Raw genomic sequence first — 18,617 nt, 5'->3', positions numbered from 1 at the left:
TCCGGTATTTGGAAAGTTAGACGTACCACAGCATTGTAAAAACTTTTGGGGCCCTGTCTGCTTTATTTATTTGTTTATTTATTTTAGGACTGTCTCTGTTTTATTTATTTATTTATTTTGTGACCCTGTCTGTTTTTATTAATTTTTTTTATTTTGGGACTGTGTCTGTTGTATTTATTTATTTACTTATTTTGGGACCATGTCTGTTTTATTTATTTATTTTGGGACCGTGTCTGTTGTATTTATTTATTTATTTCTTTTGGGACCGTGTCTGTTGTATTTATTTATTTACTTATTTTGGGACCATGTCTGTTTTATTTATTTCTTTTGGGACCGTGTCTGTTGTATTTATTTATTTACTTATTTTGGGACCATGTCTTTTATTTCTTTCTTTTGGGACCGGGTCTGTTATATTTATTTATTTACTTATTTTGGGACCCTGTCTGTTTTATTTATTTATTTATTTTATTTTGGGACCGTGTCTGTTGTATTTATTTATTTACTTATTTTGGGACCATGTCTGTTTTATTTATTTATTTTCCGACCGTGTCTGTTGTATTTATTTATTTACTTATTTTGGGACCCTGTCTGTTTTATTTATTTATTTATTTTATTTTGGGACCGTGTGTTTTATTTATTTATTTCATTTTTTGGAACCCTGTCTGTTTTATTTATTTATTTATTTTGGTCTTCCAGTCTTTGGGAGAACGTTGGGCAAACGTTTGCCGCTGGACAGAGCAGCGCTGGAATCTTTTGCAGGATGCCCTGGTAAAATGGCAGCAATTCACGGAGGAGCAGGTATGTGGATGAATGAATGGTAAAATCCCTGCTTTGTCTTGACTTATTTTTAAGATGTAATGCTACAGGTGCATAAGGCTTCTTAAAATGATTACTCCATATATATATCAGAGATGGACATATATGAGGTTTCTTTTGCAAATGAGGTCATTGATTCAAGTCAAAAAGTTGTTTCTAATTGGCTGTATTACAGGAAGCTGGTGTCGCTACACTTGGCTGACTGGGCTGTCTGGATAGGTTAACTGTGTTCTTCCAATTAATAATACTAGGGCATGTCCGTACTATATATATATCTAAAATTATATCCCCCCCCCTCTATTTACATGAAATGGTTTGGTCCATTCGCAAAGCCAAAGCGGACGGCTTGCGAGTACGGTGACAATCCCCCCCCTCTATTTACATGAAATGGTTTGGTCCAAAGCGAACGGCTTGCGAGTACGGTGACAACCCCCCCCCCCCCCCCCCCTCTATTTACATGGAATGGTTTGGTCCAAAGCGAACGGCTTGCGGAGTTTGGTAAAGAAATCGCCATAGCTCGGTAACTACTTGTCCGATTAATTTAAAACCTTGAAAAGGCACATCCTCGGGTCCCCAGCAATATACCTGGCAAGTTTCAAGTATATCGGACCGGTAGTTGTCGAGAAACAGCGGTCGCATACACACACACAGACATACACACATACACACACACACACATACACACACACAGACACACACACACACACAGAGATTACTGGAATTATAGATAGATGACTTCCCTTCCAAGGAACCATCGACTCAGGTGGAGGCCATTAGGCCCATAAAAGCCTGCACAATTATTACCAACCTATGGTTGTTTCGCCACGCTCTATCCTTTTTAGTCTTTTGTATGAATTAAGTGTGGCTTGTCATTGACTCTGCTGGCTTTCCCATTGGAGGAAAAGTGTCAGCCAACTCTGATAACTCAATTAACTCAGTGTTTTCGAAACAGAGTAAAATGCACTTCTATTTTTAGACAAACAGCAATGATGTGAAAAATTACAATTTGAAGTAATTGATGCCGTGTGTTTTACATTAAGAAAGGAGTGATCCAATAAACATTATCATTTCGTAGTATCAGATTATTTACTTGATGGGAGCATAAACTATAACCACAAACTTTTCTACATGTATAACTTGAACAGAGGTACATAAAAATCATTGCCCCAACTGTTGGGCCGGTTGAGCCGGTTGACCTTGAAGCCAAAAGCATATGCGAAGATAAACGAATTTAAATGCATCGGCTACAATGCAACAGACACCTTGAAAACCATATTTTTTACCATGGATACCTCGATCAATTATGCCTTTAGCAACCTTTGATTTAGTGCAGATGCCACTCACTTGCAGCATCCACAATTAAACTACAATTACTACCTCGGTGGATAAACGCTGACCGTTCCCGAAATGACAGGTGTGTGCTGTCATGTCCAGTCCAGTCCGCACGCAGATCTACTTTCGTATTGATTGTTTATTCTGAGACCTACTGTAATCTATATACCCCGACAAAGCTCTGCGTTGTTAAATGCTCTGTTTTATTTGCGAACATGTAGACATAACCACATTTGATAGTAGTCGCTGTTCAGACCTTATTTAGACCTCCGAGCAATAATCTCCTTGTTATCTCACCCTTGTGATCTTTCCACTCTTCCCTTTAAACCTTACCCTTCAGTCATCTTGAACTAAAATTCAGTTTCACTTTGTCCTATTGCTTAACTCACTTATTTGTGTCGTTCATATTCGACACCGCACCTTTCCTATGCCATGTCCAGGCATTGCAAATCGTCATTGCCGGGCACCGAAGGGGGCTCGACAGTGACGCACGCTGAAAGGGAGTACTCAGTTTTCACTCTGTTTGTTTGTTTTCTTTCTTGTTTGTCCGGACGATATCTCAGCCATCCTTTGAGCGACGAAGCTGAAATTTCGGCACAATAGTGAGCAAGTCCTTTGTCAAAAAGGGTATTTTTTGTTTTTTGATTAATCAATTAATTGAGGAGTTATTTAATTATTAGCGATTAATTAAGTACTTATATAATTAATCAAATTTCCTTTCTCTTCTGACCATTAACTCAGGCACCTTTTGAGTTAGGAAGCTGATATTTGGACATGCCAATGACCAGGTGATTTGGCTGCAAAGGCTATTTTTGATTTATTAATTTATTAATTAATCAATTAATCGATTAATTATTTAATTATTCGATTAATTACGAAAAAAAAAAAAATTCAGTTACAGATTCTGATGAAATGGTGGTGGTTTATGTGTTCTGTGACCGAATTGATTAATAATTTAATTTTTTAATGATTATTATTTATTTATTTTCATTATTAATCATTTATTTATTTTCTTTCTCATTTGGCCGATATCTCAGGCACCTTTTGAGCTGGGAAGCTAATATTTGGACATGACAGTGACCAAGTGATGTGGCTATCAAGGATATTTTTGATTTATTGATTAATCATTTAATCGATTAATTATTTATTGATTTATCAATTAATTATTTAATTTTTTATTAATGACTTATTTAATTAAATTTCTAAAAGATACATCTTCGGATGAAGCACTAGTGGTTTAGTTATGCTATTAGCCAATTGATTAAGAAAATATTTTGTGATAATCTTTTATTGATTTTAATTATACAATTAATCAATCAATTAGTGTACACCTCTCCCTCCCAATGCAGCCTCAATGAGCTGCACTGCGGTATTGCCGGGTGCCGGAGGCGCCCCGGCAATGCCGCGCTGTAGGATATTTAATTATTTGGCATGGGGACGGTGTACTTTGAATGTATCTGTACTTGTTTTGTCTTTGCTTTTATTTGGTGTGAAATGTAACATTTAAACAATGTATGCTGTCACTGCTTCAGGGAGATGAGGCTCGTTAGCCTTGGTAGGCAGCTCATCTAGGAGAAGGAAACTCTGAATCCAGATCTAGCGCTGCCTGGCGGTTCAACTTGTTAAACCAAAGGCTGAGGCTAAAGACTTAGGTAAAGGCAGCATTTATTTTTAAAGAAGGTGGCCTTTGCATTTGTTAACCTATGGGCTACCTTTAGGCATGGTATACTGTCCCCATTTTAGCCTCCCAGTCAGGGTGAGGCGATGGGAGCAGGTGGCGGATGGCCAAGTGGGCAGCTGGCACATATTGTCAATAATGGCTGATTGGCCTTGATGTTAGGCAGAGGATTCTCTTACGGAGAACAATGGCTGGGATCATCCGTCTAGTATAGACATGACTCGGAAAAAGGCAAACACAAACCACTTCCGTTCATGGCAAAAAAACAATCATGATCAGAAATGTAAGAGATAAAGCTATGATGTTGGATGATGGCCCCCCAGGTTTGAAAGCACTTAAATGACGACTTGGAACGAGCAAAGTGCTGTGATGAGTAGGATTGGCAATTATGATGGGCCTGGATCAAACCTGCACGGAAATCCAGTTGCTGAGGTTGCCAGAACTGAAAGTCAAACTCTGAGCTTTTCAAATGTTCACAAAATTGGAACATGGAATGTAAGGTCAATGAATCAGGGAAAGTTTGATGTAGTAAAGACAGACATCGAGAGGACAATAATGTTGGGGATGAGTGAGCTTAGATTGACTGGTTTTGGGCATTTTAATCTAACGATTACAAAGTGTTCTTTTCTGTTCAAGGAACCAGGAAAAGAAATGCAGTGGCAGCGATTTGCAATAATACGGGAGGGTCAGTACTGTGGTACAACCCAGTCAATGAAGGGTTAATATAATGTTACCTTTGTGAGGTCTATATATACACGACATCCAATGAACACCAACATGGCAACATCATTCAGATATATACTCCAACTTCTAACACAGATGAAGAAAATGTGAAAAGTAGGGGAGTAGGGGTAGAAAAGATCAAGGTTTTGGAGTGAGGAGTGAGTCAGGTTCCAGAGGTGGGAGAAAAGAGGAATGATAGAGTGAAAGTGAGCAGAGAGTCTGGATTTTGGCAGTTTCACCAGAAGAGAGTTGCTGGCAGATTCCTCAGTTCTGAGGTTGAAATGAGTGGAGAATGTAGAGGAGAAATTAATAGACGGTTATTATTGGGGAGAAGAGCAATGTCAGGATTGATAAAGACCTGGAAAGACAAAGATGAGACAAAACAAACCAAGAGGAGGCTGCTGAATGCCCTGGAATTATTAGTTGCAATGTATGAAATTGAGCAATGTATGTGGATGGACAAAAGGACCACCGAGGCACTCGGAAACATGGTGGTGGGATGTTGAAGTTGGAAAGAGGATTGACGAGAAGAGGAAGAAGTTCAAGGAGTGGCAGAAGGCGAAGGGTACGGGAGCAGAAACAGCAGAGCATGAAAGTTATAAGGCAGCCAGGAAGGCTGCAAAGAAAGAGGTAGCAAAGGCGCAGGAGGCATGTAGGAAAATGTTCAGAGAACGCTTGGATTCGGAAGAGGGTCAGACAGCAGTATTCAGGATTGCAAAGCACATAGCGAAAGAGAGGTGTGATGTGATGGAGGTGAGTTGCTTGAAGGATGAAGTGGGACAAATCGTTGTCGACCCAGATGGAATTAAAGGAAGATGGAAAAGATATATGGAAATGCTGTTGAATACAGAGAATGAATGGGATGGCAACATAGAGAGTAACCCAGTTTTAGGACCGGCAGAGAAGATAACTGAGAAGGAAGTTGAGGAAGCGATAAAAGCAATGAAGAGTGGAAAAGTGGGAGGGCCGACGGGAGTTGTGGGAGATATGTTGAAGGCAGCAGGAAGTTGGGGTGTGGAGAGAATGACAGAGATCTGTAATCTGGTGGTGAAAGAAGGCCGCATTCCAGTGGATTGGGAACTGAGTACCCTCGTCCCTCTATACAAGGGGAAAGGTGACCCTCTGGAGTGTGGCTCGTACCGAGCAATAAAGTTATTGGAGCATGGAATGAAGGTATTGGAAAGGGTGGTGGAGAGGAGGATAAGGAAGAAAGTGAAGATCGACGAAATGCAGTTTGGATTTATGCCAGGAAGAGGAACGACAGATGCGCTTTTCATTGTGAGGCAGTTGCAGGAGAAGTACATGGAGAAGAGGAAGAAGTTGTTTTTTGGGTTTGTTGATCTGGAGAAAGCATTCGATAGGGTTCCACGCAAAGTATTGACATGGGCATTGAGGAAGTTAGGAGTGGAGGAATGGTTGATCAGAGTAGTGATGGCAATGTACAAAAGAGCGCGCACAGCTTTAAGGACGAAGGACGGGAACAGTGGTGAGTTTGAGGTGAAGGTGGGAGTGCATCAGGGGTCGGTACTAAGTCCACTACGATTTGTAGCTGTGATGGAGGTGCTGGCTCAGAACGTAAAGGAGGGTTTACCGTGGGAGTTGTTGTATGCAGATGATCTGGTGTTGATTGCGGAAAGTATGGATGGACTGAAGGAAAAGATGAACAAGTGGAAGGAATGTATGGAGACAAAAGGTCTGAAGGTGAATATCAGAAAGACGAAGGTGATGGCAAGTGGTAAAGCATGTGGTGAGGTGGAAAGAACTGGGAAGTGGCCGTGTGCTGTGTGCAGGAAGGGTGTCGGAGTGAACTCCATTCAATGTACAATGTGCGCTGAGTGGGTTCATCAAAAATGTAGTGGTCTGAGAGGGTCATTTGCCAGTGTGGCAGCTACATTCAAATGTAAGGTGTGCACAGAGGGAGCTGCAGATGGAGGAAATGTTGAGTTGGATCTTGGAGACGGCGTGAAGCTGGAAGGTGTGAAAACATTTTGCTACCTCGGAGACATGCTGAATGGAGAAGGTGGATCAGACTCGGCAACGGTTGCTCGAGTGAGATGTGCATGGAAGAAGTTTCGGGAAGTGAGTGGCGTGCTGATGAGGAGGAGAGTGTCGCTGAAGCTGAAGGGAAAGGTGTATGCTGCATGTGTGAGAAGTGTTATGATTTATGGGAGCGAGACATGGGTAATGAACGTAGAGCAGCAATGAAGGCTGGAAAGGGTGGAAATGCGAATGGTTCGATGGATGTGCGGAGTATCGTTGAGAGAGAGGAAGACAAATGATGAATTGCGAAAGATGATGGGAATATTGCCTGTGATTGATGCTGTGAAGAGGAACAGGTTGAGATGGTTTGGTCATGTGTTGAGGAAGGATGAAAGTGACTGGTTGAGAAGAGTGATGGAAGTTAATGTAGAAGGAAGTAGAGGATGGGGAAGACCGAGAAAGACTTGGCTAAAGATGGTGGAAGAAGAAATGCGGGCAAGGGGGTTAACAAGGAGAGATGCAGAAAATAGGGCAAAATGGAGAAGATTGTCATGGGGACCGCAAGGCTAACCCCCGCTCTAGCAGGGAAAATGGCCTTAAAATGCATGTTGTTGTTGTTGTTGTTGTATGAAATTGAGCCATGGACAGTGAAAAAGAAAGAAACTAGAACGGGCACTCGGTAGAGCGCATACCTTCGCCGCAGCTACTTTTGTTGCCAAAATAAAAGACTACAAGATCTGTGTAGCAAAGCATTTTGGCATTAGTTTCATACAAATTGGACACAAATTGACCGCGCTATGGTAAAAAGACGATTTTGACCTTTTCATGACCTTGACCTTGACCTTTGACCCGATCGATTCCAAAATCTAATCAAATGGTTCCCGGATAATAACCTATCATCCCACCAAATTTCATGCGAATCGGTTGAATACTTTTTGAGTTATGCGAATAACATACACACACACACACACACACACAGACATACAAATAAATACACAGCGATCAAAACATAACCTTCCGCTTTTGCGAAGGTAATGAAGGAGGTTGACAGTTTTTAAATGTGGTGATGGAGATGAATGTTTAATATTCCAAGGACAGAAAGAAGAAACAAATCAGTGCTTGAATAAATTAGAACACCATGTACATTAGAAGTGCTGATGCTAAAACAGAAACTGACATACTTTGGACACATCTTTAACAGCTACGATTATTCCCAACACCTTGTGGGGTCGATGGGGAGCATTTCTGGTTGTCTGTCATGAGCCAGCTGTCCAGGCATGACTTTCGACAAAAGGTGACAGAAATTTGGAATTCTAGCCCGAGTGTTGGCGATTGTAAACTGTGGGCTCCTCGTCGCGAAAGGCGCTGTGGACATTAACGTTCACCAACTGCGGTAATTCCAGTAGACTGGACGCTGCCTGGTTAAACTCCAATCGGAGGGACGGCACTTGCATTGATGTATCTCCCCGATGATGGATTGTTTTTAGCTCGGTCGTTAGATTTGAACCTAGGCTTGACAGCTCAGAGTCTGGTGTTGGTTTAGCGGTTAGGGTGCCGGCTTGGGATCCTCGGATCCCAGGTTAGAATCCCGGTCGATCGCTGAATTAACACCAGGGGGGTTGACTCAGCCTGTCATCCTTCCGAGGTCGGCACGTTGAGTACCAGTTCACTGGTAATTCCCTGTGTGTCGCAAGAGGCGACTAACAGGGTTGGCGGCAGGAAGAGCATCCGGCTGTAAAACATTGCTTCAAAAAGGGGACCATGGTGCCCAAAAAAGGCCAACCCCTACTCTGCAGGGAAAAATGGCCTCTAAAGGTGGTTCTAGGCTCGACAGCTCAGGGGTGAGTGAGCATAACTCCTGGCTATCCTGCTGGTCCGCAGCATTTATTATTGAAATACTCTGTAAATTAATAAAGAAAATCATCTTTGAACCTGACTTCAAATGGACAGGTCCTTGGTGATCTTCATATCACGTGTTATAATAATTTGCATCGATAGGATGGAGCAGTAGTAGTGCACCTGCCTTTGAGCTGTCCCACGTGGGCTTAAATGCCAACCTGCCGTTTAATGGTCATGCTAGTGCACGTCACAGGTACGAGGAGTGTTCAAAATGTTTTGTAATTTGGGTAGATAGAAAAAGTTTTGAACACTTAGACCATTTGTTCTTCAAACTTGTAATGCGTTGTTCATATATTTATGATGAATGTTTCTTCAACCACTCGTCGATGTTGAATTTCGATCAAGGAATAATCATCGTGAAAGCTCAGACTTCAGATGTCGGAACAAACACCGTCATTTGGGGCTAAGTTTGGGCTGGAGAGTAGATTGTGTCTGTCACTGTTTTCGACTGTTTTAACCCACAGTAGTGAATATTAGGCTGCGCAGTGGTTCTTCAGAAGTGGTTCATTGTTTCGTAGCAGAAGAGCACATGCACCAACATCCTCTGGTGTTGCCGTTGCAAAAACATCATCTGCATTGCAAGAAAAACATGTATCCGGGCCACTTACCGGGCATGACAACAACTCAGCGTCGCAGAGCAACAACAACTCTTTACTGGACAACACATTGACAATCGTGAGCTTTTTTTTGAGCCCGTTATGGCCTTCAAGGCCCCCATCTGGCAGAAACCTTTAATGTGCCAAGATGTTCATGGATAATGGTTTCAATGCTTCCAACAGAAATGCCAAACTCTTTTTCAAGTTCTGCAACCTTGATTCAGCGATCAGTCATTATCATGGCCTTTTCACAGCAGAGGATTTCAGTTTCTCGACTGGTCATGTCCGTTTGTCTTTCAGACCTGGGCTCATCTCGGACGAATTCTCTGCCATGTTTGAATTCCTTCGCACATCACTTCACTGTGCTACAATAAAGGAAATCCTATCCTAACAGAGCTACCACGCGTCCATTGATTTTCTTGGCAGTGCATCGTTTTCTGTACAAAATATTGGAAGGCTGAGAATTGCACATGCTTTGAAGAGTACATCATTAATTTACTCTTAAAATAACATCGATGTTGGTGCAGGCAAGGAGCTGGGGATAAATTATGTATATACTTGTGGGGTTCAATCATATAAACTATGCAAGAGGCACATTCCGAGTATGCGAATTGCAAAACTTTTTGAACCCCACTTGTAGGTAGTTGCAATACAATGTGTATACCATCCCTAGGATGGGCATTGGGCTGTGGAACGGTATTCGAGCTGGACTTCATGGATCTCAAGATGTCATATGACCAAACTGCCAGTGCCGTTGCCAAATTTCCAATTCCTGCCCTTTGGGGCCTCTGCATGAGCCTCACAGACAGGCCTCAATGAGGATGCAACCCGCAGGATGAATTAAGTGTTGAATTCTGGTCCAATGTGCATTTTCTAATGACTATGCTAATTTGTAGTAGTATGGTGCTGTCTGAGCAGTTACCATCTTTTTTAAATATTTTTTCTTTGTTGGTTGGGTTGTCGGCGATGAAACAGACACCGCTCACTGGCTTTGCTAGTGAAGAGTGTGACTGTAACACCCTGCCAGGACCAAAAACAACACCTGACAAAGGGTGGAAGAGCTCCACCCTTTGGAGGGGGGGAACTAAACAGGGGGAGGGGGGGGGGGACTAAATAGACGAAAGTAAGTAAGAAGAGAAAGGAGGATGTAGGTGGAGTGGATAGAGAAGGGGGATAGGAATTGGGAACAGAAGAGGTGTAGATAAACAAAATTTCCGCTTTGTTTACGTACGTTATAAATGAGACCCTTTATTTATACCATAGGCATCATATTTCTGCAAGTGTGGCTCCGAGGAATTATTGCTGGCTTGATTGCTCTTCTGCTGAAAAGTCAAAATCTAATTGTCTTTAGTAGTACAAAACTCCCTGGTGAGGGCGGAACAAAATGAATCGATGAAATTGCTGCTTTGAGCCAAGTCAAATGCGTGGTGGTATTTTAAAGTTTTTTTTTATACAGCATTTTCAAAGATAACAGCATCATCACAGTAAACGTATTGCCAAGTGGTTTTGCTGGAGTACAGGTTTTCTTGTGCAGAAGGTATTTTTGCCTTGTATCCAGGCGAGTTGCTGCCATGGTTCATATTGTGGTCGCTTTCATATGGTAGATGTCGTGCTCAGTCTGGTCAAAATATGAGCTTCGTTGAGGCTGGAACTGTGGCTGTCGTCTTCACATGTGTTCACACTCGCCGGCTTTCATCAGCATGGAGAGCATTCTCCCAAAGGGTCGAGCTGGCAATCTGCCTCCTTTGGTCCAGTATGAAATAGCACCTCTTCGCTGGAATGGTGACCCTGAACCAATGTGCCACACCATGAACCCACGTGCCACACCGTGAACCCAGGTGCCACACCGTGAACCCAGGTGCCACACCGTGAACCCACGTGCCACACCGTGAACCCACGTGCCACACCGTGAACCCAGGTGCCACACCGTGAACCCACGTGCCACACCGTTAACCCACGTGCCACACCGTGAACCCACGTGCCACACCATGAACCCACGTGCCACACCGTGAACCCACGTTCCACACCGTGAACCCACGTTCCACACCATGAACCCACGTGCCACACCGTGAACCCACGTGCCACACCGTGAACCCATGTGCCACACCGTGAACCCACGTTCCACACCGTGAACCCACGTTCCACACCGTGAACCCACGTGCCACACCGTGAACCCACGTGCCACACAGTGAACCCACGTGCCACACAGTGAACCCACGTGCCACACCGTGAACCCATGTGCCGTTTCTTCCTCTTTCCTTCTTCCTCCCACGCGTGTATAGCAAATCCGCCATTGAACGTCGCCTCGGAGTTAAAGCTCGTTTCCATCCGCGATTCCCTGGTCTTAACCGAGGGGCAATCGCACGACAATATACTCACACGATAGATACCTGGGTGAGAGGGTGAGAGGCCATATGCAAACAGACAATCAGCACCACCAGACATTACAATCACAAATTAAGATTATAGCATCATTATAACAAAATACAATGTTACAAACACTCGTGAAGTACACAAAGGTAAATGCTATTCTAATGTGGTAACCAATACAGACTACTCTGCCGGTGAGAAAGGGCAGATACAGAACACTTCGTTCGGATCGAAAATCAAAATCATAAATGCATTGAGAAATTTATGAAACTTCCCACCCACCTTAGGATGGATGATAGTGGCATCGGTCAGGTAGAAACTCAAAATCATAATTGAATCGAGGTATTATCAAACCAGCGAATGTCCGTGAATATATTGTTACGGACCGCGGATAAGATGTTAATTTGCCGAGTGGATGGCGCCGCAGCCTGAACTGTTTTTACAATGACTAGACCCGATCCCTTAAACGTGGGCCAAATCGTGCCACAGATATTCAATGGGGAAAAGACAAAGGCGACACGGATGTGAAGAAGAGGAAGACAGAAGTAGGGAATACGAATATAATTTATTTGCTATTTACAACCAAAAGTAACCAAGGAGAAGGAAGGATAATAAAATAATTTACAGAAGAAATCAGAGACACAGTGAAAATCGCTAGCTTATCTCAACAGGCTTAATTAATACCCTGGACAGAACAAACAAAGACGGACTCACACGGGGAATTGCAGAGTGGATTGGCTGGAAGGAGGTGGGTGGCTGGAGGGGGAGGAAGGCATGGAGCTGGCTGGAGCTTGATCCCACACGGGACGTCGGGCTGGACCTCGGCGGCCGCCAATGCCACCGATCCTGTCGTGTGCACGGGGTAACGGGTCGGAGCTGCTTGGTGGAGCCAACGCTGCTGGTGGGGGGTCTGGCGTGACGGGTTCTCTCTCCCTCTCTCACAAACTCCAGGACTCTCTTTTGGCTTGTCTGTGATCTGATCTCCTCCCTCCTCGACTCTTGCTCTCTTTGCTTTGCTTCGCCCCTTCTCTTCTCTCTCTTTCTTAGTCCAACTACTTCAAGGCTTTCGCGCGCGCTCTTTATAGCGCCTTAGGCGATCAAGCCGCTGGTGTCTAGGACACGCCCATCGGTCAGCTCGCCTCGGCCCTGATTGGTCGGCACGGCCCTCTGGCTCCGCCCTTGATGATGATGGGCGGGCACGCCCAGGAGTCGGCAGCTCCTCCCCCTTCTTCTCCGAGCCGACCTCGTGGCGAATGGAGTCGCAGAGGGGAACAGTTGGCAATTATTGTTGGAAGGGGAATGTGAATGAAAGGGGATCTACTCTTATTTCACTTGGTGCAATGGAGTATTTAAATTAATGGAAGACACAGCCTTACACTAATACACATAATAAGGATATAACTACTGAACAGGGATATATGGTGTCCTTCGTGTATGTTTTATGGAATTAACTACGGGAACGCCCTTGGACCTTTATACACAACTGGAGGCAGGAGGGTCCAGAATAAAGCAATTAAAAAAACACAATCCTCATATCCACAACAATATGTTTACTTCCGGATCTGGAGCAGCTTTGAATATATCAAAACTCAAAATCATAATTGTATTGAAGAATTTATGAAATATCCTACCTACACCTTACGGTACCCTAACCGCTGGGACCCCAAAACGTTTCAGAGAAGGTTTGATGGGGCTGGCCCCAAAACTGAGGGAATTTGGGGACGGATGGACTGACATCCCTGGTTTATAATATAGATATATTCATGCAGGATGGCATATTCCCATCAGTTTTGTATTTATTTGCTTCAATGCTAAACACCCTTTCATGGCATTGGTAAGGATAAGAAGGATAAGTGAATAGGATAAGGAAGATATATAAGAAGGATAAGAGGATAAGGAAGAAGGTGAAGATCGACAAAATGCAGTTTGGATTTATGCCAGGAAGAGGAACGACAGATGCGCTCTTTATTGCGAGGCAGTTGCAGGAGAAGTACATGGAGAAGAGGAAGAAGTTGTTTTTTGGGTTTGTTGATCTGGAGAAAGCATTCGATAGGGTTCCACGCAAAGTATTGACATGGGCATTGAGGAAGTTAGGAGTGGAGGAATGGTTGATCAGAGTAGTGATGGCAATGTACAAAAGAGCGCGCACAGCTTTAAGGACGAAGGACGGGAACAGTGGTGAGTTTGAGGTGAAGGTGGGAGTGCATCAGGGGTCGGTACTAAGTCCACTACTATTTGTAGCTGTGATGGAGGTGCTGGCTCAGAACGTAAAGGAGGGTTGACCGTGGGAGTTGTTGTAGGCAGATGATCTGGTGTTGATTGCGGAAAGTATGGATGGACTGAAGGAAAAGATGAACAAGTGGAAGGAATGTATGGAGACAAAAGGTCTGAAGGTGAATATCGGAAATACGAAGGTGATGGCAAGTGGTAATGCATGTGGTGAGGTGGAAAGAACTGGGAAGTGGCCATGTGCTGTGTGCAGGAAGGGTGTCGGAGTGAACTCCATTCAAGGTACAATGTGCGCTGAGTGGGTTCATCAAAAATGTAGTGGTCTGAGAGGGTCATTAACCAGTGTGGCAGCTACATTCAAGTGTAAGGTGTGCACAGAGGGAGCTGCAGATGGAGGAAATGTTGAGTTGGATCTTGGAGACGGTGTGAAGCTGGAAGGTGTGAAAACATTTTGCTACCTCAGAGACATGCTGAATGGAGAAGGTGGATCAGACTCGGCAACGGTTGCTGGAGTGAGATGTGCATGGAAGAAGTTTTGGGAACTGAGTGGCGTGGTGTGCTGATGAGGAGGGGAGTGTCGTTGAAGCTGAAGGGAAAGGTGTATGCTGCATGTGTGAGAAGTGTTATGATTTATGGGAGCGAGACATGGGTAATGAACGTAGAGCAGCAACGAAGGCTGGAAAGGGTGGAAATGCGAATGGTTTGGTGGATGTGCGGAGTATCGTTGAGAGAGAGGAAGACAAATGATGAATTGCAAAAGATGATGGGAATAGAGCCTGTGATTGATGCTGTGAAGAGGAACAGGTTGAGATGGTTTGGTCATGTGTTGGGGAAGGATGAAAGTGACTGGTTGAGAAGAGTGAAGGAAATGAATGTAGAAGGAAGTAGAGGACGGGGAAGACCGAGAAAGACTTGGCTAAAGATGGTGGAAGAAGAAATGCGGGCAAGGGGGTTAACAAGGGGAGATGCAGAAAATAGGGCAAAATGGAAAAGATTGTCATGGGGACCGCAAGGCTAACCCCCGCTCTTGCAGGGAAAATGGCCTTAAAATGCATGTTGTGTTGTTGTTGTATGGCATTGGTGCGAGTTTGTCAAATTTTCGCTTTGTGTTTTAAAAACGGATTACAAAGAGAACATATGAAACAAACTTTGAACATCTTGTTCCTTCAAGGGAAGTCATACTCCAGTTGCTCAAATGAAATATGGTGAATGCATTTAGTCTCAAAGACCCAGGGAACACCAGGTGGCCCGGCAAAGCGCTGTGTTTTCTGACATGTTGTCGATCGCTGTTGTGATAAAACATTTGAGCAGATTGTTTTGGCCTCTTTTCTTTGGTTTTGATGCTTAAGCATATAAAACATTGCCATCTCTCACGTGTAGCTACAGGATATGAAACGGCTGCTTTCTTTTGACGTGGCTTTGCCTGTTTTACTGTAAATGTAGAACATTCCTGGCAATCAGATGTGCCAAGCTATCTCCATTTTCCTGCAATTGCCCCTCGTTATAAATTCCAAAAATCCAGGCCTTCTGCCCATCTCCTTTTTTTGTTCCTCTTTTGGCCTGCTTATGGAATTGCCTTGTCGGTTGCACTCTTTGCACTGGAGTTTAATCACACTCTTCTCTGCAGGGTTTCAATAAAGTGATGTACATGCCATTTCATGTCATCCCCCAACCATACCTGCAATCTTTTCTACTCCCTTTGAGTGTTGGCCCTGGCTATCCCGTCTTACTTTCAGGTTACTGTTTCCTGCCCCCTATTTCTCTTTTTCTGGATGTTCATCCCCTTACTCATCATTCATCATATATATATATATATATATATATATATATATATATATATATATATATATATATATATATTTTATATATATATATATATATATATATATATATATATATATATATACATTATATATATATATATATATATATATATATATATATATATATATATATATATATATATATATATATATATATATATATATATATATATATATATATATATATATATATATATATACATACATACAGACTTGGCATTTAATATGGAATATTTTTTTTGTGGGGGTGAACTTACTTTTCAAGATGACTTAGAACCAAAAGTTCATTGGAATTATGTTGAAATTATTCTAGATTTTGTTAATGTGACCTGTAAATGAAACAAAAATCACATTTGACATTGCGAAGCAAATAAATTGATCCTTGAAAGTGATGTAAACTGATATCGAACTCAATTAATGGACAGTACTGTGTTAAACTTCTGTACGTTTTCCAGAAGTATCTCTTTATTTTGCACATTAGCCAAAAAAAATTTCAACAAAAACAAAAGCTAAATTATGACTGGGATTACGGACAGTAAAATTACAGTTCAGTACTTCGTGTAACCCCCACGAGCATTCAGGAGAGCACGTACACGTCGAGGCATGCTGTTCACGAGATTTGCCAAGGTTTGGACAGGAATCGCTTGCCATGCAGTGACAATAGTGTGCTGCAATTCACGCACAGAGGTCGGCTGCTGGTCCAAGTTGTCGATTTGATGCGTTAATTCTGCCCACAAGTTCTCTGTCGGATTCATATCCGGGGACATGGCAGGCCACTCCATATGCTTGACACCACGGTCAGCAAGAAAGTGTTGGATCATGCGAGCACGATGAGGCCGTGCATTGTCATCTTGGAAGACAAAGTTTCCTCGAAAGGCTGCACAAGCAAATGGAAGCAATGTTTCTTCCAGAATGACCCTGTACTTGAACTGGTTCAGGTTTCCATTCAGAACAACCAGGTCAGTTTTGCCCCCTGCATGAAAAGCAGCCCAAACGGTCACCCCACCACCTCCAGCTTGGACTCTTGGCACTATACAATCTTCGTTGTGGGCTTCATGCACTTGTCTGCGCACTCGGACGTGGCCATCTTGACGATAGACCAGAAATCTAGACTCGTCACTGAAGGTCACGTGATTCCAGTGTCCTGGCTGCCATTGACGGTGCTCTCTGGCCCACTGCAATCGGCGCTGGCTGTGTTGTCTGGTCAGGCATGGCTTTCTCAGGGGACGCCTGGCACGATAGCCTGCTTGAACCAGTCGTTGGTTGACTAGCCTTCTGGATACAGGCACATTTGTCAGTTGCTGCCACTCAGCCCTAAGCCGATTAGCTGACTTGGTACGGCCATTGCAGACCAACCGGTGCAGCTGGCGATCATCTCTCCTTGTGGTTCTGCGTGGACGTCCTGGCCTCGGTATTGGAGTGGGGACACCCCTCTGAGCATTTCGTTTCAGGATCTTTGACACCTGAACTTGAGTGATGCCATACTGCCGAGCAATAGCACGCTGTTTGATGCCAGAATTTCGTAAAGCCACCACTCCATGACAAACAGCATTGTCAAGTTGACGGACCATCTCCAGAGGAAGCGGCAATAACTTTTGTCGACGTGCAGCAGTTGTTTTCCACGAACACAGAACGCAACAACCCTTATATACCCGATTGTGAAGCCAATCGTCAAATGTACCCGTCCTTGCATTTTGTCACGCCACCTGTGATATAATCCTGTTATTGACTTCTTGCTGCGAAAGACAATCAGTGACATGTTTCTTTCAACAAAGACATCACCGAAGGGTAAAAGAAACTCACCAGATTGATATACTACTGAATTCAGAAAGTAAACCCAAGTCCAGAAAAAAAAAAAGCCATATTAATTGCCAAGTCTGTATATATATGTATATATATATATATATATATATATATATATATATATATATATATATATATATATATATATATATATATATATATATATATATATATATACAGTATATATATATATATATATATATGCTAATGCTAATGCTAATGCTGTCTGTCTGCCCCAACCTGAAACACAGAAATACTCCTCAGAGAGAAAAGACTATTCACTAAAAGTTGTTTCAAATGATTCCGAACCTACAATAAAATTATTTTTTTTCAATTCGAAACATAATAGAACCTGGGCGGTGTATAGGAAATTGACTGCTGCCTCGACCCCTCCCGAAAATCATTTCTATTTTTTCCAATATCGTTGTATTTTTGGAACGTGCTTCTGCTGGTTGTATATACTGTAATTGATGCCCCTTGCACTGTCAGTTCATTGCCTCTGTCTCCTTGCTCATACCTGAGCCAAGATTTTGTTTATAAAAAATACCTGGTGTTTCCTGCACATACCTTCAGGTCCTTTTTGATGCATGGCTAAAAGAGAAGGAAGAAGCATTGGGCCAGGTGAAAACTACTGGATTCATTGACCACAACGACATCGTGTCCAGCGTGAGAAAGTTAGCGGTAAGCTTCAATTAACCGGCAATTTGAAATTGCTAGAAACCGTTTTCCGGAAAACTACGTTTGTGTTTAACTTCACTTCACTCTTCACTCTTCACTGAGATTATATAAAAATGAGGTGTTCGCGACTTCCATGGCTAAAAGTAAAAGTGCGTGCCATCTCGCGAGATTTCGGAGACGGTGGGAGGGATTTTCGAAGCTCCACATGGTCTCCACGTTTTTCGAAGTTAAGTCTGTTCACAATTGTATTTTGTCGAAACTGTATTTATCTTTCGGTGTGTGAAGTTATTGTGTGCAACTTTGGTTGTTTCTCGGTGTTTATCTTTCATAAATTGATCGTCTGTTTGCCGTGTCGCGAGCAAGGCCTTTGCCGCGTCGCGAACGATTTCAAATCGAAGTTAAGTGATTGTTCCCATTTGTATTTTCGTTAAAACTGTATTTATTTATGGTGTTGTACGTATATTGTGTCCCGACGAAGATTTTTCGGTGCAAATCTTTCATACCTGTATTGAAAATCGTGTTAATTCGTGTCGTGTCTTGAGGCCTTGTACAGTGTACACTGTACAACCTTGAGGCTTTGTTTTTCTCTCAGCGGTCCGTCGTTTGTGATCCAATAACTTTCGTTCTCTGTATTCCCAGTCTTTTCACCCATAGCCTACTTCCTTGTGTAAATCTCAACTCAAAAAAAAA

At 42.9% G+C, this 18,617-nt stretch overlaps 1 protein-coding gene across 10 annotated transcripts in view; it reads left to right on the top strand.

Moving 5' to 3' along the window:
* LOC137439963 (dystrophin) overlaps positions 1-18,617 on the top strand; it is a 1,283,433-nt gene that overhangs the window by 357,004 nt on the left and 907,812 nt on the right. For all 10 annotated transcript variants that reach the window (XM_078768445.1, XM_078768443.1, XM_078768444.1 and 7 more), the window contains 2 exons: positions 697-798; positions 17,823-17,930. In XM_078768445.1, coding sequence (XP_078624571.1) covers positions 697-798; positions 17,823-17,930 — 210 coding nt within the window. The remainder of the gene's footprint in view (positions 1-696; positions 799-17,822; positions 17,931-18,617) is intronic.

The sequence above is a fragment of the Myxine glutinosa genome, chromosome 14, assembly GCF_964187855.1.
Source record: "Myxine glutinosa chromosome 14, kmMyxGlut1.1, whole genome shotgun sequence".
Classification (NCBI taxonomy): Eukaryota; Metazoa; Chordata; class Myxini; order Myxiniformes; family Myxinidae; genus Myxine; species Myxine glutinosa.
Note: the sequence above shows the minus strand (reverse complement) of the source record. Positions and strands in the feature narration are given on the sequence as shown.